This window comes from Microtus oregoni, unplaced genomic scaffold (genome assembly GCF_018167655.1).
Source record: "Microtus oregoni isolate MIOR12 unplaced genomic scaffold, Mior012 000013F_ref0000133, whole genome shotgun sequence".
Taxonomy (NCBI): domain Eukaryota; kingdom Metazoa; phylum Chordata; class Mammalia; order Rodentia; family Cricetidae; genus Microtus; species Microtus oregoni.
In genome coordinates this window covers 35,750,853-35,774,854 of record NW_024543072.1, presented here as the reverse complement: position 1 = coordinate 35,774,854, position 24,002 = coordinate 35,750,853, and the positions used below count along the sequence as shown (strand labels likewise).

The 24,002-nt window shown below is 38.6% G+C and overlaps 1 protein-coding gene across 1 annotated transcript in view; it reads right to left on the bottom strand.

The window, feature by feature from the left end:
• Positions 1–1,732: 1,732 nt before the first annotated feature.
• Positions 1,733–24,002, bottom strand: part of Mroh9 (maestro heat like repeat family member 9) — a 57,453-nt gene continuing 35,183 nt past the window's right edge. The window contains exons 15-21 of the mRNA XM_041662447.1: positions 23,688–23,825; positions 21,708–21,884; positions 9,756–9,908; positions 9,521–9,637; positions 8,859–8,961; positions 4,080–4,142; positions 1,733–2,037 (exon numbers count right to left, since the gene is read on the bottom strand). Coding sequence (XP_041518381.1) covers positions 1,733–2,037; positions 4,080–4,142; positions 8,859–8,961; positions 9,521–9,637; positions 9,756–9,908; positions 21,708–21,884; positions 23,688–23,825 — 1,056 coding nt within the window. The remainder of the gene's footprint in view (positions 2,038–4,079; positions 4,143–8,858; positions 8,962–9,520; positions 9,638–9,755; positions 9,909–21,707; positions 21,885–23,687; positions 23,826–24,002) is intronic.

The window sequence follows — 24,002 nt, the reverse complement described above, 5'->3', positions numbered from 1 at the left end:
GAATCTTCCTGGTAAGTGCACCTCTTGGTGCTACACAGATGATTAGAAATGGGCTAAATTAATATGTGAGAATTAGCCTAGAAGAGGCTAGATAGAAATGGGCCAAGCAGTGTTTAAATGAATACAGTTTGTGTGTTGTTATTTCGGTGTATAAGCTAGCCAGGTGGCCGGGGTGCTGGGGACTCAGCCCTGCCACTCCTATTACTACATTCACAGGCTGGTCTTGCTTGGACCTTGTAAGGACACTGAACAGAGAGGACCCAACCCGCAAATGTTTTCCTTATTGTCGAAGGTCACTTAAGGTCACATACCAGGAGCTCCAGAGAGAATCCTCCTGGACCGTGACTACCCTTGAGAGGGAGGGACACATTCCAGAAGAGGCTAAAACAACTCTCACCTGACAGGACCCTGGCTCAGGGTGGTAACTGGCATAGTCCAGAAGTCATGTAGGGTCAGGATTTCTGTGGCTCAGGCAGAGTGGGCCTGTGTTCTATCACTCTTTAAAAAGTTGATGCGAGGTATATACATCACAAAGTCAGTTATTTTACAATCTATATTCAGTGGGATTTAGTGTATTTAGGATGTTGTAGAACCATCACCTCTGTGTAGTTATAGGATATTTCCAACACTCTCAAAGGAGATCTATCAAGTTCTTATTCCTGTTCTCCTTCTTCTATAATTCCTGGATGCCTCTAGCATACTGTCTGTTGCTTACAGGTTTACGTATTCCTGATATTTCACGTACAATGAACCATGCCATGTGTGATCTTTTCACTTAGTAATATAATATTTTCAGGCCGATGTGTTAGTATATTATTCATTTTTAAAAATATCTAACAATATTCTACTTTAGATAATTCTACATTTAGTTTGTCATTCATCTGTTGATACTCATTTGAATTCAATTTTGTAAAAATAAAAAACCTCAAGAAACATGTTATGTAAATATCTTCTAGATAGAGTTTAGATATCATAGACCTGGTTGTCTAATATAGCAATAATTTCTGCAGTTCAGACCTTTTGTTCAGCTATGTCTGAGGAGAAAGAGCTCTGGGGAGTTTAGCAGGACTGTTTGTCAGTACACATTGCCTGGCACAAGTGCTCTGCCCTTTGGTCAACCCTTACAGAGATTGTCTTCCTTTGTAATCCTGGCATTAAAATATAACCATGAGCATTATACATGACCAGATGCATGGGAAATAACTCAGACACAATTAATACATAGTGTTTCTGTCCATTCCCAGTCAAATAATCAACCGTCCATGATTTCTGTTAAATAGCGCTTACAAGTATGTGGCGATGACCTACCACTACTCACATGTCACAAAGCATAAAAGTGATATGTTCTATCTGCATTGAACTCATCTGGCAAGTGTTCACAGAGTGGTTTTTTTTCCATCAGATGCCAGGTGCTGTGTGTTCTAGAGCACACATCACTGTGTAAGCTACGGTGCATGCTTTAAAAACAAGTCTGTTCAGTGAGAAAAAAGAAGGCAATGATTTTGGTACAACCTGATAAAGGAAATGGGAGAAATTTTCAACCAGGATGTTAAGACAGGATGGAAACAGTGTCTGCCCAGCTGGGTCAAGAGAGCGTAAGAATGCATCTAGATTTCCAGTGCTGCATAGAAATGGTTTTCTCATTGTCAGACAGGTGGCAGACTTCTCAGATTCATATATTTTAATAACTAGAAGGGCTGGTGACAACTTTTAGTATTCCTCAGAAAAGGATTTAAACATGGTCTGAGGTTAAGGACAAGTGGTGATTTTCAAAGGTCTGTCCGGATTTCTCGTTAGCAAGATCCACCGGGCTATCTTCGGCACTTACTTCAAAGTCTTCCATAATTTCCTTAATAATATTGGCCAAGTCATAAATGGGCTTCAATTTTTTGGTATGAAACATCTTAACCCATCTTCGAAAGGTTTGTTTGATGGTGGAAGAGGCAATTTGATAGGCCATTTCTTTAAAAAGCCTATGGGTTATTTCTGCCAACCTCTTGTTCAGAGGATCTTCATCCCGAGCCACGCGTTCAATAACTGTAACAGCAGTGGGGTCCTTAGTTCAAGGTCTCTAACTCCAAGAAGCATTAAGTTTAAGCAACCACCTTTTACCAAGATGCTCTCCCCCATATTTTCCCCATGCAATTCTTCCTCTCTCTACTTGACTAATAAGATCTATTAAAGAAAAATATAAATGGTTGCCAAATTTATGGCATACATATGTGCTAAGCATTCTGCTTGATATCATAATGAGAGACTCGTGTTGGTGATAGTCACGTAACACACTGCTTACCAATAGAAAACTGATTAAAATTAAGGTTATCATAAAATAAAATAGCACATATGTTTTAATATAATGAGTCAATGTATATTCATTGTCATAAAAATGCACTTATGACAAACAGCCTTGTACTTGTGGCAGTTCTGCCTCCATCGTCCAAATGCTGGAACTATAGGGTGAGCCTTATTATTATTATTATTATTATTATTATTATTATTTTGGGTAAAAGAAATAGAATGAAGAAGTATATTTTAGAAAAGAAATGGAGAGAAAGAGAAGGGAAAGGAGAAAAGAGAACAATCTTGAGAGGGGTTAAGAAAGAAGTATAGTGCTTAGCGTTTAGTAGGTCGTCAGAAGTGTTGAATGAATGAAAGTGACTGATTGGATGAAGGAGAGCTAATGATGAACCAGGTGGGCACAACTCTTTATAGCACCTGGCCCACCCAGGAGGGAGATGATAATGTGTAAGGATACTGCTTGACTACAGTGTGGAAGCACGTGGGAAATCCTTGAAACTCCAACAATGCTGTTATGAACCTGAAATTTCTCTGCACAATAGTAGACTTAATAAAGGCAGGAGGAAGGAAGGGAGGGAGGGAAGAAGGGAGGGAGGGAAAGAGGAGCAGACAGATATCCTAGCTATTTTCTTTAAGCTGTTTTTAGATTTATTTATTGTATTTTATGCCTATGAATTGTTTTCCTGAGCATATGTATGTTCAGCATGTGTACTTGGTGCCTGCAGAAGTTAGAATAGGGTGTTGGATCCCTGGAAAGGTGTTGTAGATCGTTGTGGGTCACCATGCAGGTGCTGGCAGTTGAACTTTGGCCCTCTGCAAGAACAAGTGCTTCCAACTGCTGAGCCATCTCTCCAGCCCTGCCTCCAAGCTATTTTCTAATAAGGCAACAGAGAGACAAAAAAACAGAGTGATACCTATCACCCATCTCCTTGGAAGAAATAACAGTAGCCTTCTTTAACTCCTCCCCCTCTGAATGTAATGTATGCTAATATTCCCTAAAATGTAAAATCCACAAGGAAAGAGCCAGCTTTATTGACTAGGGTAGCCCAACAACTACATGGTGCTGTCACAGAGGACTTGGTAGAAAAAAAGATTTGCAGGATATGTGAGTATGGTGTGGGACCATGGTCTGTATTCTGCCAATTATATTTTAAATAAATGCTGATTGGCCAGTAGCCAGGCAGGAAGTATAGGCGGGACAACCAGACAGGAAGTAGAGGTGGGTCAATGAGAACAGGAGAATTCTGGGAAGAAGGAAGCCATTCCTCTGTAGTCCTCTCCTGACCAGAGAAGAAGCAAGATGTGACTGCCTCACTGAAAAAGGTATTGAGCCATGTGGCTAACACAGATAAGAATAATGGGCTAATATAAGTTATAAGAGTTAATAAGAAGCCTGAGCTAGTGGGCCAGTTTACAACTAATGTAGACATCTCTGTGATTTCTTTGGGACTTAACGATTGTGGGAACTCGGCAGGAAAGAAACCCTGACAACATGAGTGAATGACTCCTGAACTTCCAATAGCTTCTTAAGGCTCTGGCATGATGATTTAGATCCTAGACAATAAATGGGATAAACTTGGAGAATGAAACAGGGACAGGAAGAAAGAATAGGGAGAGAAACAAAAACAAATGTCCCTTAACCTAGTCCCTTTCCTGATTTTCTCCATCATAAATCCACTACCACCTGATTTCCATCCTGTAAACTCTATATAGAAATCTCATTCAACTAGAAACAAAAGAGTGAACTTATTTGGATCTATACACAAAGACTTCAGTCTTACCCTCAATCATGACATCAACTTCATCCCTGAGGAGTAGATGTGCTCCGGATTTTCCCAAGTACCCTATGTGTAAGGGATAAGCAAAGTTAGGCCCAAATAAACTATTGGATACATTTCCATTGTTATCTGGCTAGATAATAGATTCTCCTTAAAATATCTCTTAGGGATTTCAAACAATTATTATTTAATGAAAAATTAAAACCTGTCTGAAAAACAACCACAAAGTGAACTTACCTTAGCTACATATACATTCACAGAAGACCTTCACAAGCCCTTGACAGTTTCCTTTTCCACATTTCAGAATGGATTTTAGGGCTCTGCTATCCTCATTCAACATAGCTTTGTGAGATGCACCCACACTCCTTTCTGTAGAAAGCTCATGCATTGCCATTTTTACATGCAGAGCGAAAATTCCTTGAAAGACAACCTGGCTATTGACTCATTCTGTTCACATATCACCTGTTGTTTACTGCTCTAGTTGGCGGTAGGACCACAGAGAAGAGAGCCAAGGACTAACATCTCATGGAATAGTTTACTTTGTTCAAAGCATCAAACAAGAAGAGTCACATGACTAAAGTGTTCACATGAGACAAGTTAAAAAGAGGCACATGAGTAAGGAGTCACAGGAGACAAGTTAAGAAGAGTCATGTGAGTAAAGGGTACAATTACAAGGTCAAACCTCAAGTGTCAGGCAAGCTGCACATGGTGGGCAAGCCTCAAGTGGTAAAAACATGTTTTTCCATAGAGGCATATAAACAAATGGCATTAGCCAATTGTAATTAATAATCTGTAGTAAACTCACTCCTATCCACTACACCTTAGAGGGGCACAAAAGCAAAAACTAACAATTCTGTTTTTGAAAAAACTGTGGTCATAAAACTCTTGTTTTGGTTTCTTGGAGTTTTCTTCCAAGCACTCAGAATTCCCCTCCCAGGACTCCACTCTTCATTGGTGTAACCACTTATAAGTCACCATATTCCTACAAGTAACTTCCTACCCATGCTCATGCAGACACCCCTATTTAAACTACCTCGCACATAAAAGGCCTGAGAAGTAGGAGGAGGGCTCACTGGGGAAAAGACTCTCTGTGAGGAGTCAAGAGATTAGATGGGGCAACAGAGAGCAAGGAGGAATGCAGAAAGCTGTCAAATAAAAAATAGAGTTGGGAATGTATCCTAGTGGACGAGTGCATAACTATCACAATCCCCATAACCACAAGTAACAGCAACAGCAATAAGAATTCTTTCTGCATTTCCAGGAGCATTACCAAGAAGTTCTTCTTCGGAAAGATAAAAATTCAGAGCATCACTATGATGAGAAATCATTTCCATTTCCTTCGAAGAGGATCAGAGCAACATAACACATCATAGTAAAACAACTGGGACTCCAGATTCCTAGATGCCCATCAACCGATGAATGGATAGTGAAAATTTAGTAGATTTATACAATGGAATATCATTCAGTTGCTAAGAAAGATAAAATTGTGTAATTTTCAGGTAAATGGATGGAGCTAGAAGCACTCAGTCATTTTGAGAGAGGGAACTCATACCCAGAAAGACAAACATTGTTATGTTTTCTCCTATGTAGAAGGAGCTGCAGGCTGCGTTCCTGCCACCCGGTTCCCAGCCACCTGCCTAGCTTATGCCCCAAAATAACAACACGGAAACTGTATTCTTTTGAACACTGCCTGGCCCATTATATCTAGCCTCTTCTTGGCTAACTCTCACATCTTGACTAACCCATTTCTATTAATCTGTGTAGCACCACGAAGTGGTGGCTTGCCTGGAAGGATTCAGTATGTCAGACCTGGTGGCTGGCTCCATTGCGTCTGACCAGAGAGGAGAGGCATGGCGATTGCCTCACTTCCTCCTAGCATTCTGTTCTGTTTACTCCGCCTACCTAATTTTCTGTCCTATCAAAGGGCCATGGCAGTTTCTTTATTAACCAATGAAATCAACTCAAAACAGAAGACCCTCCCACATCACTTCTATATGTAGATGTTAGCTCTTATGCTTTAGATAAGAGTGGTTCATTCATAGCATCCACAGAGGTTAGGTAGTTTGTAAGAGCACACAAAAGAGAAGGGGATCTTCCAAGACACTGGAAAGAAAATAGTCTTGCATTGCTTTTTTATGAAGTTGTAAAATTTTTATGCTTAAGTGTCAACTTTTTATGTTCTTTGCATTTTTTAAACAAGATTGTTTTCTAATTTGGATTTTAACTTGTAGTGATTTTTTTCCCATTGGAAAGCATTTTAAGTTTACAGAGTTGGGAATCTTTTCTATGGCTTAGTTTGTGACTTTCACTGTGAGAGCTCTACCCTGTGATTATCAAGAACATTTTTCTATGTTAGTTTGTCAAATTATTTTGTAATTATGGTTTCAGGATAGCATTGACTCTTCTTTGACCATCTGGAGTTTGTTTAATGTAAGAGTGAAAAAATTATGTATATTGATTTACCAGATGTCACTACATTTAAAGAATATTCCATATTTTCATCACTGTTAAAGTTTGTGGCTCACCCTTTAATATTATATAATGTGGGGGTTATTTCTTGATGTTATTTTGTTCAATTTTTTTCCTGTCTGTTCCTTGCATGTGATATTTAATTACTATAGCCAAGCTGACATCTGGCATAGCTTGTCTCCAGATTTTTTTTCAGATTGGAATCTTCACTGTTCTTGCACATAACTTTTTATATTATCTTGAGTGTGTGTATTATATTCAATGTATCAACTTTGAGAACAAACTGTTGATATATGTATAGGTTTTAAAAAAGCATTGAACTTTAAAAGTTATTCCTTCTTTCTCAAAATAGAATTTACACTCTACTCATTGCTCCAATTTCATTTTCAGCAATGTGCATACGTTTTCTTCATGTCGCAGTGCACACACTCAAAGTTTGTTTTTCTTCCCTCCTCGTTCTCTCAATCCATCCTCCCTTCTTCCCCATTTCATTCTCTCTCATCTTTTCCAGCTTCCGGAAAAAAAAAAAAAAACCTTCTTCTTTTCCAGCTCTCTCTTCCTACTCCACCTCCTTTCTTCCTTCTCTTCTTTCCTCTCATTTCTTCCTTAATCATTTAGTAATTTGAATATAATTAGCCCCCATAATCTCATAGGGAGTGGCACTGTTAGGAGGTGTGACCTTGTTGGAGTAGATGTGGAACTGACAGACAGACCACTTGATGTTGCCTTCTGATTAAGATGTTTCCAGTACCATATCCTCCTGCACACCACCATGTTCCCTGCCATGATGATAGTGAATTGAACCTCTCTGATCTGTAAGCTGGCAATAAATTAAATGTTTTTCTTTATAAGAGTTGCTGTAGTCATGGTGTCTCTTCACAGCAATAAAAATCGTAAGACACTCATTTTCTTTCCTTATTTCTTTTTTTCCCATTATGAATAGTACCTTTTGTTCATGTATATTTCCTCCATTGATTTATAAGATCTGTGAGATTTAAATTACATTTTAAATTAAATACATATTCAAGGAACTATACATAATCAATATCTATTCTAAAGCATCACAGGAATTTAGATCCTAATCTTACCTGTGTGACCTTTACTCTGGTGGGGGATTGGCTTATTTCTACTAACAGGGCAGATTTTCTCATTTGTGGGTCACAGCTGTTTTCCTTTTCTTTGATGGCTATGTATCTTGCCTCACACTTTCCCCCTATGCTGTAAAATCTTATTTTCATGGTTTATTGCTTGTTTAATCAGATACACCTGTATATTTTAGATACATTCAATCTTTATTTTAAAGTTTTAGGTTAAAGTTTTATTTTAAAGTTTTAGGTTCATAGAATTATTTATTGTGAGTCTCAAATGTTTGGTTAAAAAATATATTTTCTCTATTTTTTCCTCTTCTTTTCTGTGTTTTTCTCTTCAAGCACTGCTTCAGGAAAATGATGCTGCCCTTTTATGAAAACGTGATTTATTGGGGATTCTATGGTTGTTACACACAGAAATAGAAAGCTCCAGGTTATTCAGGAGATTGTACTGGTTTGAAATAGAGTTATTACAGAACTCTCTGTGTCTCTGTCTTCTTATCCTCCCCTGACCCTGCTCTGTGAACATCACAGATCAGAATCCTAATGCCCATCTTGGTTTAGTTGGTCATGATTCTCTACAGGGTGATATGACCATGAATGTCCTCATTCCTTTCTGTTCTTGATGGGCTAGGGTCCTAGATATGGAGAAGGGGAAACCTATCCCCAGCCTTGGAATTCCAGACTTTCACAGTGAGAATGTCATAAGGAAAACCACCGCTGCTATTGGTCAGATTTGTCCAAGATCAAAACTTCAGTTGTCTTCCCCTCTGAGTGGCTTTCTCCCATACATATTTTATTTATAGACTTTACTGGATCTTTAGCTCTTCCTTATTTTTTGTTGTTCGTAGTTACAGACATTCAGGTTGTGCTGAACATGATTCTTATGTGAAGTTTTAAATCTCTCTTGCTATTTAGTAATATTAGGTAGTGGAGGGAATGATATCACATTTTGAAATCTTATTGTTCATCTTGTTGAACACATTTTATGTAATAAGCGACCAGACAGATATACCTACTCTGTGCTGTAAAATAGAACTTGATTTGCAATCACACATACTAACCCCATTCATCATATTTATCTTTATATTTATCATATTCATACCTATTCACCATGACAGGTATTGTCAATCACAAAAATTTGTAAATATTTTAATGAATAGCTTCAACTTAAACCCTATTTTGTACATTCAAAGACAAATCAAGAAAAAATAAATTTATTTACCTACTAATATAATGGCTCCTCTCTTCAGAAAGTATCGAGAGCTCCCCAGGAACCCTAAGGTGTCAGATATTAAGTCTGTAATGTAACTCTCATAAGAGGGAAGCTAGGAATAAAACAGGAAAATTATTCTCTTAACTGTTGACAAAACATTTGTGCTTCCTCCAGAAAATAGTCAGTGAGAGACCTTAATTACTTAATTACTAGTATGAAATTAAGACCAATATAAAACTTGGAGATTTGTCTGTATGAATTCTACTGTTGGGGCTACTGGCAAGGATTAGTCTCTTTATCATATCGTTCCTGATGTTTCTAATCTGGGGTTAGCATCTTCTCATCCCCACCTATTTACTCTTGTTCATGCTGGATTTCAAAAGACCAGCTCATGCAGTCATGGCAAAATAATTCCCATTTTTCTTTGGTGATGTAGAGTGTTCTACTCAAGTTTATGACCACCCAAAGGTCAAAATGGGAGGAAGATAGAATGATCAGTGTTGAAAGTGTGAAAAATTCTCTTTCTTACATCTAAAGTTCGTACTGTAAATGTAAATATTTCCTTTTCTTCACATTCTTTCTACAAGCTCCTCCTGTTCACCCCTGCACCTCTCACTGTGTGTGTAACCTTAAAGTTGTGCTCACAGTAGTTAAAGCAGAGGTCTGCTTACAAGGTTGTTGCAGATGCTGAGAACCACGGACTCAAAATTGTAATTTTCCTCTTGGAGCAGATATGATGTTGACCATTTTAGTTGTGAGACACAGATAGTTAATGTATATCTGCAAGCCTGAAAGAGAGAAAAGATCAGTGAGATTTGATTTGTTGTTACATAAAACACTGTGCTGGGTTTAATTGGGAAAAATAAGATCATGTAAAAAAATTTTAAGAAAGAAAAAAGCTCTTACATTCGCAATTCTTGTTTTCGTAGACTCCAAAAACAGGATCATGGGCACAAGGCTTCCTAGGATTATATGGTTCAGCATCCATTTGTATTGATTCATATCCACAAGTAATTCACCAAAGTGACGAATGGCCATACACTGAATGACACCATTAACCTGAAATGTGCACAGAAGAAAAGACCAAGACTTCAGTTGAACAGGTCAGTGCTACTCTCTATAATGGTGGTACATATATGCAGCATACATACACACATACATACCTGTCATTTTTAGTAAAGATTGGACTTGTTAGAGTTTCTTTTCATGATAAGATCTGACTAACCATTATACAATAGCTAAGATATAAATGCCCATTAATAGATGAATGAACACACAAATAATCTGAGACATAATAAAAAATAAAGATCATCACTGCAACAGTATACCTAAATGAGGAGGACATTACACCAAGTGGACTCAGCTAGTCATAAAAAGGAATGCTTCCTGATCTCACATACTTTGTCTTCAACTTGAACTTACAGCAACAGAGGCTCAGGTATTGTGGGATATTTTGATCACACTCTGACTCTCCCAAGACTGTCCATAAAGTTTACTTTAAATCAGAAAGCAGAGCAAGTTCTTAGATGATCAAATTAGCCATAGAGGTATTAGAGAATGAAGGACATATATAGAGAGACACAGGAAGTGGTAGGGAGGGGTTTGGAAAGATTCTCAGGCCTTTTTGGATCAAGGAATAGAGAGAGAGGAGGCCACTGGTTGCTTCTCCTCTGCTTCTTTGATCATTCAGGTTCATACTCTGATATCTGACTCTCCAACTTTTATTGATAAAAAATAATTAGATAAATGGTTAAAACTGGTGTTCAACATAGGGCATGAGATCACAAGGCAGCCACTCTCTGCTATGGCTAGCTTTCCCACCCTCCCTTCATGCCCTCCATGGAAACCTGGGATTTTCCCATTGCAACATCTCTATGGTAGCCTCCAGCTGATGCTGGATCCCCAAAATCATTGAAGTTAGCTACCCACAAACATTCTGTCATTCTGGTGGCTGCATGCCTTCATTTCCCACCACATTCTTTTGTACATCCCCCTGTGTTGTCTTTTCAGGCTACTGGCTCCTCCCCATGGGCTGTGGGCTTCCCCTCAACACCCTCATTGGGCTATTACCACATCAGGTGGGCCACCTTGATTCTACTCAGGCTTTTACTGCTGCAGCCAGTGCCACACACTCTTAGACCCCAAGTACACGCTAGCAGCTGCAGCTGCCCTTGGCCAGGCTGTGCACTGCCTGCATTCTCTACCCAGCTGTGCAGTGCAATAACAGGCAGTCTCACTCTTCATTGTCATTGTCAGCACATCTGGTGAGACACCTGGGAATTTTTTGTTTGTTTTTCGAGACCAGATGGATTTCTCTGTGTAACAGCCCTGACTGTCCTGGAACTCAGTCTGTAGACCAGGCTGGCCTTCAATTCACAGAGACCCACCTGTCTCTGCCTCCCCAAGTACTGGGATCAAAGGTATGCATATGCACCACCACTGCCTGGTGACACTTAAAAATTCTTAATTAATTAATTGAATTAATAAAAAAAAAAGCAAAAGCTGTTGCCCTTGTTAAGAATGGGGAACAAGGGAGTGGGGCTGAACCAGCTACCTAAAACAGAGAGCAAACAAGTTCCACCCAGGAGCAGAAGCCAGGAGCAAATCCAGCCCCAGAAGCCAATCCAGTCCCAGAACACTGGCGGATCAGGATTGAGTCAGTGACCAGATCCTCCACCAGAACAGGTACAGGTACAGGGAAATAGACCAGAGCCAGAAACCTTTGCAGGACCAACTCCAAGGCAGGGACTTCTGCAGGAGGGTTTCCAGACCAGGATTTACAAAAATGGGGCAAAGCCTGCAACCTAGGCAAAATAGGCCTGAGACAGCAAACTTTAAGGGAGCAGAGCAAAACACAGAAACACTGAGCTTTCTCTAGGAACACAGAGTAACCAACAGGGTAATTACAACTATGACACTGACTGTACCACGAGGACCAACCATCTGAGCTTTGGATTCACTGGCACCTAGAAGATTATTCAACAGAATCTCAGACAGCCCCAACCACACCTACTAGAGGAACAGATGAGTAGAAAAGGTAAGATCACATGCTACACCACAAAGAGCAACACAACACCAGTAAAACCTAAAGACCCTACAACAGCAAGACCTGAACAACTAAATATGGAAAGCAGAAGAAAATAACCTAAAAAATAACTTCAAGAGAATGTTTGAAACTCTAAAAGAGGAAATAAGAAATTCCCTTAAAGAAATGGAAGAAAGGGGCTCGTCCCTGACCAGCAAGTGGCCCTGATCCTGTACCAAAAGACCCATCGGAGAGCATTTGTAGGAAGAGATGGGTAGGCGCCAATGCAAGAATTCCTCCAACAATCTGAAAAACAACATGATAACACTAGAAACCAGCGAACATACAACAGGAAGACTTGAACACCCTAATCCAGAAGAAGTAGAAAAAATAGACTTTATGAACAGGATGTGAAAAACTCCCTCAATGGAAGAATGGATAAAGAAAGTGTGGAATATATACGCATTAGAGTACTACTCAGCGGTCAAAAACGATGACATCTTGAATTTTTCATGCAAATGGATGGAAATAGAAAACACTATCCTGAGTGAGATAACCCAGACCCAAAAAGATGAATATGATATGTACTCACTCATCTGTGGACTCTAGCCATAAACCAAGGTCATTAAGCCTATAGTTCACAAGCCCAGAGAAGCCAAATAACAAGGTGAACCCAAAGAAAAACATTTATAGATCCTCCTGGAATTGGAAGCAAACAAGACTGCAGGGCAAAAGTTGTGAGCATGGGGGTGGGGGCATGGGTGGGGGGTGAGGTTGGGGGAAAGGGGAGAGGGAAGGGAGAAGGGAAGGACTGGCAACAGCTTGGGCGAGAGGGAGGGTGGAGATGGATGAAGGGCGGATATAGGAGCAGAGAAGAAGATACCTACATTAAGGGTTCTATTTTAAGGTTGGCAAGAGACTTGGCTCTAGAGGGGATCCCAGGTCTCCATGGGGATGTCCCCAGATAGGTCCTTGGACAGCAGAGGAGAGGGTGCCTTGCCCCACTATCACACTGATGATTATCTCGAATATCACCATAGAATCTTCGTCTGGCGATGAATGGAGATAGAGATAGAGACCCTCATCAGAGGAATGGACTGAGCTCCCAAGGTCCAGTTGAAAGGCAGAAGGAGGGAGAAGATGAGCAAAGAAGTCAGGACCACGAGGGGTTGGTCCACGAACTAAGGCAGTGTGCCTGTTCTAATGGGAGCTCACAAATCCAGCTGGAACGGGTCTGAATGAGCATTTGGAGAATGTCTCTAAGCCTGGATACCTGACTTATCTCAATGATGACCCTTGACACAATTCCCTGCAAATGTTTTTTCTTTGCTGCCCATATGGTAATCAGGTAACATGCCCTAACTATTTTAATAGGGCCATGCTGCTACTATAGATGAATGTCTATATGATAGAAGCATGCCACTTAATGAAAATTAGGTGACTGCCCAGATACAGTCCCCAATCCTATATATCCTCTGTACACTAGAATAAAACAGAGCTGTCTCACTGAAGGCTATTTCTGTCATTCTCACAGGCCACACAAAGCTCTCAGTTGCTACTTCTGCCCCTTTGTTCTCATGGATTGGTGGCAAACAGACCATGAAGAAAGAAGGGGCCCCACATTTGAAGATGAGATAGTTATAGTTACAGTTTTCCTTGTTACCAAATTCAGAATATGAAATGAACTGTGCAGGTAGGAAAGTGGGGAGAGTCTGGGAGGAGTTGGGAGAGGGGAAAATATCATCAAGTGTATTGTGTGAAAAAAATTATATAAAAAGACAATTCAGATTGTGTAACAAGTGAGTTTCTTAAATATAGGAAGATAGGAGGTAAGGACATTTAAAAAATATAAACTAGTATAATCTGTGTAAGGTTGGGGAGTCATTGTATAAAAGCACTCAGAGATGTGTTAGGCATGCTGTGTTCAGTGCTAGAGTCCTGAAAACTAATTAGAAATTTGCACATTGGCACACAATTTAGTTTCCAAGGAATAGTTGTTCCAAGTAGGGAAAGATAAGGAAGCTGTACTATTGCAAGTTGGAGAATGAAACTAATTTAAACAATTACATCAACATATGTTAAGGAAGTATTTATGATTTAACCTTGGACATATTTTTAAAATATACCAACTATTTTATCAGCTATATGACCTTCTGTGAATAATGAACTTGTTTGCCTCAGTTTCCTACATGGAAAATGGATAAAATAAGAACACTCAAAATGCACAACACTGTGGTGAAATTCTGTTTAATTAAAATTTTATCTGTTTTCATTTACATTTACTGAGTGGCTAAAGATGTTGAATATTTTAAACATATTTCTTGGCTATTTATATTTAATTTTTGAAAACTCTGCATAGTCTCATACCTCAATTTTTAAAATTGTTACTTTCTTATGAATAGTTTTTTAAGTTTTTTTGTATATACTAGATACTAACCCTTTGTCAAATATATAGGTCCTAAAGATTTTTTCCATTATGTAGGCTGCCTTTTCACTAGAATGATGACATCCTTTGCTATACAAAGCCTTTTATTTTAATGAGGTCCTATTTGCAAATTGTTGGTTTTAATTTCTACACTGTCTGGGTTTTATTCAGAAAGTCATTTCCTGTGCCAATGAGTTCAAGCATATTCCCTACTCTCTCCTCTATCAGGTTCAGGATATCAGATTTTATGTTGAGGCTCTTGATCCATTTGGAGTTGAATTTTGTGCAGTGTGAGAGATGAGAATCAAGTTCCAGTCTTCTACACCTATCTATCCAGTTTGAACAGCTCTATTTGTTGAAGATGCTATCTTTTCTTCAATATATATTATTGGCCTCTATCTCAAAAATAGGTATTTATAAGAGTGTGAGCTTATGTTTTGGTTCCTTAAATCTATTTCATTGATCAATATGTCTTTTTTTAAACATAATTTTATTGATTCTCTAGGACTCAATAAAACATCAAGCACCCCAATCCCATTCATTTCCCACATCTTTCCTTTACTCTTGTAGCATCTCCCCTCAAAGAAGATTTTTAAAATTAATTAAAACAAAATAAAACAACAAAAACAAACAAACAAACAAAAGCCACATTGCTTCTCTGCCTTTCCTGCCTCTTCATTATCTCTTCATTTACCTTAGTGGCATTGGGAGCTGTGTTGTGCAATGCAGTAAACCCTTTTGTTCAAACAGCTTTATTTGTAAATGCTGATTGTAACATTGGACAGGTTCAAGGACTTTGGCCTCTAGTATACCATCAATACTGAACCTTCTCCAAAACTCCCTTCAGACATCCCATTGTTGCCTTGAGTCATGCAGATCCTATGGCTATGGTTCTGCAGGACTGGTACCTTGCATGTTCCAGCAGGTCATAGATGTGCTAGATGCTGGGATGGGCCAACTCAAATCCCTGGATATGGGCCTGGATGGTAGTTAAGTAGATCAGTCCAGGCTGCTGTGACCATGAGAGGCAGAATCAGCTCTTTTTTTTTTTTTTTTTTTTTTAATGCCATGGCCATGTTATTTTAACTGTGCAGTGTAACTTGAAATAAATCAATATTTTTTTTAAGTGGTTCAGGACAAATTTGACAATTCTGATTTGTTTGTGAATGGAAAATGGAAATATAGTATATTTACACAACTGAATATCATTGATCTATTAAGAAAAACAAATTATGAGGCCCAAGGCAGTGACCTCCATAAGAGCAGATATAAGAGAGCAACTGCTGAGGGAGCAGGCCAAGCCAGAGACCTTTGTGGGTCCTGGCCCAAACCAGGGATATCTGTGGCAACAGGCCTGAACCAATGACCTCCACTGGAGTAGGCCTGAGTCATTGACCTCAGTCAGAGCAGGCTTGAGGCAATGACCTCCATAGGAGCAGGTTTGAGCTAATGACCCCTGCAGGAGCAGGCCCAAGGCAACTCATAGGAGTATGTATGAGGGAGTCACCACTGAGGGAGCATAGACCTCTGTGGGACTGGGTGCCAATCAGCAACATCTGAGGGAGCAGGCCAGAACCAATGACCTTTGCTAGAGAAGGCCTGAGCCAGCAACCCCTGCTGGAGCAGGCCCAAGGCAGCCACCTAAACAGGAGCAGCTCTAAGCAAGCAATCACTGTGAAAGCAGGACTGAACAACCCTTGGGATTGCAGAGCAACTCCAGGGAGTGCTGAATGACCTCTGGGAACACCAAGTGACCTCTGGGGTGACTGGAACCATGGCCCTGACTGCACCATGAGGAGCAACCATCTGAGCCTTGGATGTACTGTCACCTGGAAAATTGATGACCAGAGACACAGCCCAAGCTACACCAAGACCTGAATAACCAAATACAGATGAAGCAGAAGGAAATGACCTAAAAATAACTTTAGAAGAATGTTTGAGGCCCTTAAAGAGGAAATGAAAAATTTCATCAAAGAAATGGAGGAAAAGGCATAAAAAAAAGGAAGAAATCAACAAATTCCTTAAAGAAAACCAAGAAAAAGCAATCAAAAATATGAAAAAAAAAAAACTACTCAAGGCTTGAAAACCGAAATAAAGACAATAAAGACACAAGCCAAAGGAATTATAGAGACAGAAATTATGAGAAAACAATCAGGAACCATAAATGCAAGCATAAACAGCAGAATACAAGAGATGGAAGAGAGAATCTCAAGTGTCAAAAATACCATAGAGGAAATAGACTCACAGGTCAAAAAAAAACTTTAAATTTAACAAAAGCTAACCACAAAATATCTAGGAAATATGGGACACCATGGACAGAGCAAACCTAAGAATAATAGGGATAGAAGATGATGTCCAACTCAAAAGTACAAAAAATAAATTCAACAAAATCATAGAAGAAAACCTCCCAACCTAAAGAAAGTTATGCATATGAAAATATAAGAAGCTTACAGAACACCAAATAATGAATAATAAAAGAAAGTCCCCTTGCCACATAATAATCAAAACTCTAAACATATAGAATAAAGAAAGAATATTAACAGCTGCAAAGAAAAAATGGTCAAGTAACATATAAAGGCAGACCTACCAAAATTACACCTGAATTTTCAATGTAAATAATGAAAGCTACAAGGTCCTAATCAAGTGTTATGAAGACATTAAGAGACAATCAATGCCAGCCCAAACTACTATACCCAGAAAACCTCTCAATCACCATAGGCAGACAAAACAAGATATTCCATGACAGAACTAGATTCAACTAATACTTAGCCACAAGTCCAGCCCTACACAAAGTACTAAAAGGAAAACTCCAACCCAAGAGAGTTAGCTAAGTGCACAAAAACACAGACAATAGATGATCTCACAGCAGTAAATCCCAAAGAAGGGAAAAACACACACACAATAACATCACCAATAAGGAAAACTAAAATAACAGGAGCTAGCAATCACTGGCCATTAATAATCCTTAATATAAATGGACTCAACTCACCTATAAAAAGACACAGGCTAACGATTTGATATGCAAACAGAATTCATCTTTCTGAGGCATACAAGAAACACACCTCAACCTCAAAGACAGACATCACCTCAGAGTAAAGGGTTGGAAAAAATTTTCCAATCAAATGGACCTAAGAAACAATATGGTAAAACTGTCATAACATCTAACAAAATAGACCAAACTAAAATTAATCAAAAGAAGGACATTTCATATTAGTTACAGGAAAAATCTATCAAGAAGGAATCTCAATACTGAACATCTATGCTCCAAATACAAGGATACCCTCACATGTAAAAGAATCACTTCTAAAGCTTAAATTACATATTAAACTCCACACACAAATAGTAGGAGACTTCAACACCTCACTCTTCCCACTGGACAGGTCGGTCAGACAAATAAATGAACAAAGAAATAAGGGAACTAACAGATGTTATGATTCAAATGGACTTAATAGACGTTTATACAACATTTCATCTAAACATAAAAGAATATATACCTTTTTCTCAGCATCTCATGGAATCTTCTCAAAAACTGACTACATACTAGGTAACAAAGCAAACCTCAACAGATACCAAAAAAAAAAAAATGGAATAACCCCATGTATCTTATCAGATCACCATGGCTTAAAATTAGAATTCAACAGCAACATTAATTCCAGAAAGCCCTCAAACACACAGAAATTAAACAATGCTAATCTGATTCATCAATGGGTTAAGAAAAAAATAAAGGAAGAAATTAAAAACTTTCTAAAATTCAATAAAAATGACCACACAACAAACCCAAATTTGTGGGACACAAGAAAGCAGTGTTAAGAAGAAAGTTCATAGCACTGAATGCCTACATAAGGAAGCTGGAAAATTTCCACACTAGTGAGTTAGCAAAACATTTGAAAACTCTAGAACAAAAAGAAGCAAACTCACCTAAGAGAACTAGATGGCAGAAAATAATCAAATTGAGAGCTAAAATCAACAAAATATAAACAAAGAAAACAATAGAAAGAATCAATGAGACAAAGAATTGGTTCTCGAGAAAATCAACAAAACAGAAACCTTTATTCAAACTAACCAAAAAGTAGAGAGAGAATATCCAAATTAACAAAATCAGAAATAAAAAAGGGAACATAACAACAGACATGGAGGAATCCAAATCCAGAGAATCATCAGGTCATATTTGAAAAACTTGTACTCCACAAAATTGGAAAACTTAAAGGAAATGGACAATTTTATGGGTAAATACCACTTACCAAAATTAAATCAAGACCAGATAAACAAGTTAAACAGACCTATTGTCGGAGCCCGAGTGGGTCCAACACAGATTCCCTAGGGAGTCTCGAGGAATAAAACTGACACAGCTTACACAGTCATCAAGAAAAGGCCAGATCTCTCTTTATTCTCCAAACATCTTATACATCCACACCAACTGAGCGGGGGTGGGGGGGTAGAGAACACATCAGGCTGTTTCCTAGGCAACCAGGTGCCTTGGCTCAAGTCAAGTCCGCCTCTAGCAGTCAGGTAGGCCATGAATTAGCATCTCTATAAGACATCCTCCAAATTACAAAAGGAAGGAAGCACCAAACATCTAAACTCTTAAGTCATCAGCTTCAGTCAACAGCTCTTCTCAGGTCATCTAGATTCTAACAAAAGAAGCTAGGAGCAGCACATCCTGGCTTTTGTTAAGGTAGAGACAGTTTGTCTGCAGAGCTACATGACCAGCTCAGAATGGAAAAAGATCTTCACCAACCCCACAATGGACAGAGGACTGATCTCCAAAATATACAAAGAACTCAAGAAATTTGTCATCAAAAGAACAAATAATCCAATAAAAAAATGGGGTACAGACCTAAACAGAGATCTCTCAACAGAGAAATCTAAAATGGCTGAAAGACACTTAAGGAAATGCTCAACATCCTTAGCCATCAGAGAAATGCAAATCAAAACAACTCTTTCATCTTCCACCTGGAATAATGGCCAAGAACAAAAACACTAATGACAGCTTATGCTGGAGAGGATGTGGGGTAAAGGTGGAACTGGTACAGGCCCTTTGAATACCAGTATGGTGATTTCTCTGAAAATTAGGAAACAGCCTACCTCAAGACCCAGTAATACAAAAGGATGCTCAATCGTACCAGAAGGACATGAGCTCAACTATGTTCATAGCAGCATTGTTTGTCATAGCAAGAACCTGGAAACAACTTAAATGCTTCTCGACCAAATAATGGATAAGAAAAATGTGGTACATTTACACAATGGAGTACTACACAGCAGAAAAAATAATGACATTTTGAAATTTGCAGGCAAATGGATGGATTTAAAAAACATAATATTGAGTGAGGTAAGCTGTAGTGATGAGGTAAGCAAGCCTGTTTTTCGTCCCGCCTGGCTCCTGCATGACTATCTTAGTCCCAGAAATAATAACACGGAAACTATATTCATTTAAACACTGTCTGGCCTGTTAGTTCTAGCCTCTTATTGACTAACTCTCACATCTTGATTAACCCATTTCTATTAATGTGTGTAGCACCACAAGGTGGTGGCTTACCGGGAAGATTCTAACCTGCGTCCATCTCGGAGAGTAGAACTATGGCATCTACCTCACTGCCTTCTTCCTCCCAGCATTCTGTTCTGTTTACTCCGCCTACCTAATTTTCTGTCCTATCAAAAGGCCAAGGCAGTTTATTTATTAACCAATGAAAGTAAAACATAGACAGATGACCCTCCTCCATCAGTAAGCCAGACTCAGAAAGACAAATATCATATGTACTCACTAAGTGGCTTTTAGACATAAAGCAAAGAAAAACCAACTCACGGGCCACAACCCCAGAGAAACTAGACAACAAAGAGAACCCTAAGAGGGACATACATGGATGTAATCTACATGGAACGTAGAAAAAGACAGGATCTCCTAAGTAAATTGGGAGCATGGGGACCATGGGAGAGGGTAGAAGGTGTTGGGAGAAGAAGGGAGGGGAGCAGAGAAAAATATATAGCTCAATAAAAAAGACAAAAATGCTTGGTTTTTTTTTTTCAGATTATTCAGCATATCGGATATTTACATCAAGGTTCATAACAATAGCAAAACTTACAGCTATGAAGTGGCAACACAATAATTGTATGGTTGGGGGTGTCACCACGACAACATAAGGAACTGTATTAAAGGGTCGCAACATTAGGACGGTTAAGAACACTGGTATCCATGAAGGAAATTCTCAAAGCTAAAGAAAAATTGAAACAAAACAAAGTCTTATATATTAATAACAAACATTTACTTGAGGTACTGTGTACAACTTTGTAATCTTGTAGCAAAAATAGTGCATTTTAATGGAGTGCCATAATATAGAACAGGAAAATAACTTCAAAGCAAAATTTGAGTGAAAGAGAATTTTAAGTCCCTACTGTTTGACAAATCAGTTTCCAACTGAAGGATTTTTTTTATTTGTTTTTATTCTTTGACAGTTTCATATGTGTATGATGAATTTCAGTCATTTTTATCTCCTGTCATTTTCTTCTCTCTCCTCTTTTTGATGAAGACCTTGTGTTCCTCTGCAATTCTTCTACTTTCACATCTCATTTGTGTAGTGACCCCTGAATTTAAGAAAGGCTGCTTGCATGAGTGTGGGCAGGAAGTTCCTTATTGGAGCATGGGTAATTTATCAGTGGTTATACCCCTGAAGAAAGCTACATTTTTTTCTCTAGACACCACTAACTGGCTTAGTCCCTCAGAGGAGGGTGGCCCTTATGATCCCTTCCTCCTTCCTCGATGACACATTGACGAGCTTAAATCTTGTGCAGGTCTTTTGTGCCTATCCACAACTTCAGTAAGTTCATTGGCACAGTGGCCATATCATGGCCAGATGATATCATCTTTGCAACACTCTGCTCCAGTCTCTGGCCCTTGTGTTCTTTCTATCCCCTCCTATGGGATGTTCTCTAAGCTTTGGAGGGGTGAACAAATAAATTCTTAACTTTATAATAAACCTACTTCTGTGACTGTTTTACAGGTTGAGAAACTGACGCACAAAGACTCTGAAGAAATATCTGTTATCACCATGATATCAAAGGTAGAAGAGGGATTAACACCCACCCAGCCCAGGTCCAGTGTTGTTGTTTTTGTTTTTGTTTTTGAGACATGGTTTCTCTATAGCTTTGGAGCCTGTCCTGGAACTCACTTTGTAGACCAGGCTGGTCTTGAACTCACAGAGTTCCTCTTACCTCTACCTCCTGAGTGCTGGAATTAAAGGCATGTATCACCACTGCCCAGCTTTCAGTGTTAATCAGTGTATCCACTAAGCTGAAATGTATCCAGGGACAGATAGCTGTCTTATGCAGGCTTATTCTAGGATATAAGATCATCCTGCCATCTGGGGCGCAAAAGCTAATGGTCTTACACAGCTAATCACATGATGTCACTCACATGATCCATAAGAGGGCAGTAGCTGGAAGCGATCCTGACACACACTGTGGAGTACATGGCCTTGTCCAGTTTGCTCAAAATGTTTCGGAGAGTGAGCATTGCCCGGATGATAACAGTGTGCTCTTTGGAGAGAAAAGCATCCAAGATTGGGAGTAACAGGTTGCAGACACTTTCTATCTATGCAAGAAAAGAAGAGAATGGTAAAACTTTGGGACTAAGAGCGGATAATTGGTATGTATGCTTCTGAGTTTAGCGTGTCAACTCACAAGTCCTCTTTAAAACCGTTAAAGGTTTTTGTAAACTAAATGCTGTAAAAAGTCATTGTTAAAAAGGAATCACATAAATTTATAATTAAGTATAATCAAAAGTATTATTAAACGTGATCAATTCTAACATCTTTTGCTAGTATGTATTTTAATATTTTCTACATACTTAAGGCTATTTATGAACTGTATGTGGATGGTTGGAAGAATAAATAAAGCCATATTATGGATTCCTGCACAATTCCATGTTTTATAACATGCATTTGAAATGAGCCATGGTAAGAATATTCATATTAGAAAATTTTTTTATCTGGTTTTTCAGAGAGTTGGTACTAAATATTTAACCAACATATCTGGTACTGTGGTCTCTAAACATGAGAGTAAAATGTTTAAAGAGAGGAACTGAAGAGCCCCAGAGGCAAATCAGAGCCAAAGAGAACAGAAGGGAAAGGAAAAGAAAAGTGGGAGATACCAAAGAAGCAAAGATTAGCTCTTCACAATATATATCTATATATATATATATATCTATATATATATCTATATCTATATCTATATCTATATCTATATCTATATATATATATATATATATATATATATATATATATATAGTCAAGAGTCAAGAGTTAGGGACTGAATCCATGCCTAAAGGTACCTTTGTCTTTCAAAGAAGTTTAGATCTGTATTTCTCCATTACTGTCCTTCTTACCTTGACATAAAATCTCCCTGTTATGAACACCATGAAGAAGAATTTTGGAGAAAGCAGCAAATAACTTTCTGTTTAATAAAGGAGCAAAAATAAACCCTCTTATTGACTTGTATGGTTTTTTTAAGCATATGGACCACAGCTCATGAAATTAAAAATGCAAAAATAGTTATTCACAAACAGGCTTGAAGGCTATGATCAAATAGATACAGATTTATTTTTAGGTCCACTATTGAATCAGCAATGATTTGTGGGTATCTACAGATTTAGGATTATGCAAGAGACTTTGAAATTTGGAATTACAAGACACGGGTCCTGATTAAATTTCTTAGAACTGGAAAGCTACTCACACGAGCTTGTGAGAAATGTCTCTCACTATCACCTAGGGACCTAAACAGACAGACCTGTGAACCACAACCCAGAGTTTCTGGTTCTCAGGCTTGAGGAGGGCACAGCAATTTGCATCTGTAACAAGTTTCCAGGTGAGTCTGATTCAGGTGGTTCAAGGACCATACTTTGAGCATCACCATTAGAGAAGAAATGCTCCTAGATGGGATGGGCTTCAGAGTGAGGAGCCTGCTAGAGGTCAGAATATTTAGTGAAGTCTGACTTGAGGTGATCGTCCCAAAGGGCAAAGAATGCAATCACGTATAGGTGAAGGGAGAATGTCATAAGTGGATGGAAGAGGTCTGGTGGGTACCCCAAGAAGGAAGTCAATGAGAACACAAATACAGAGAGGGAATGGACAGGTGTCTATGATTTGACCTGTAAGAGGGCTACTTACTCTGAGCAATGATACTAAATAAATTCTGAGCACAAGACAATGGCTTTATGGAAAAAAATATAAATAAGGTGGACAGAACCCACTAAGGTGATTTATATTCTTTCTATTCCATTGAGTTTCAGACTTTGATGGTTTTAGCTGTATAGAAACTAAAAAAAAAAAAAAAAAAAAAATCAACGTTTCATTACAAGACATCCAATCGTGACACACATCACACTCCACTCACATACTTTGCTGAAAACGGGTGCCATGCTTGCGATTTTCTGAAGGCTCATTTTGCTAACTGAAGGATTGGAATCATTAATCCAGTTTCTGAAGAGAACCAAAAATTCCTCGGGTAATGATTCCTTGAAGAAGTTGTTCAGTAACTTTAATAAAAAAAAAAATGCAGTTAATACATTAATGAGCAGTCAGGACTCCTTCCCACCTCCCCCTCTGACTTTATATATCTTTTTTTAAAAAAAAAAATTACTAAGATTCTGGCAACAGCTTTATGTAACACGATATAGCATATGAGGCCTGTTACTCAACTTGTTTATGGTAAA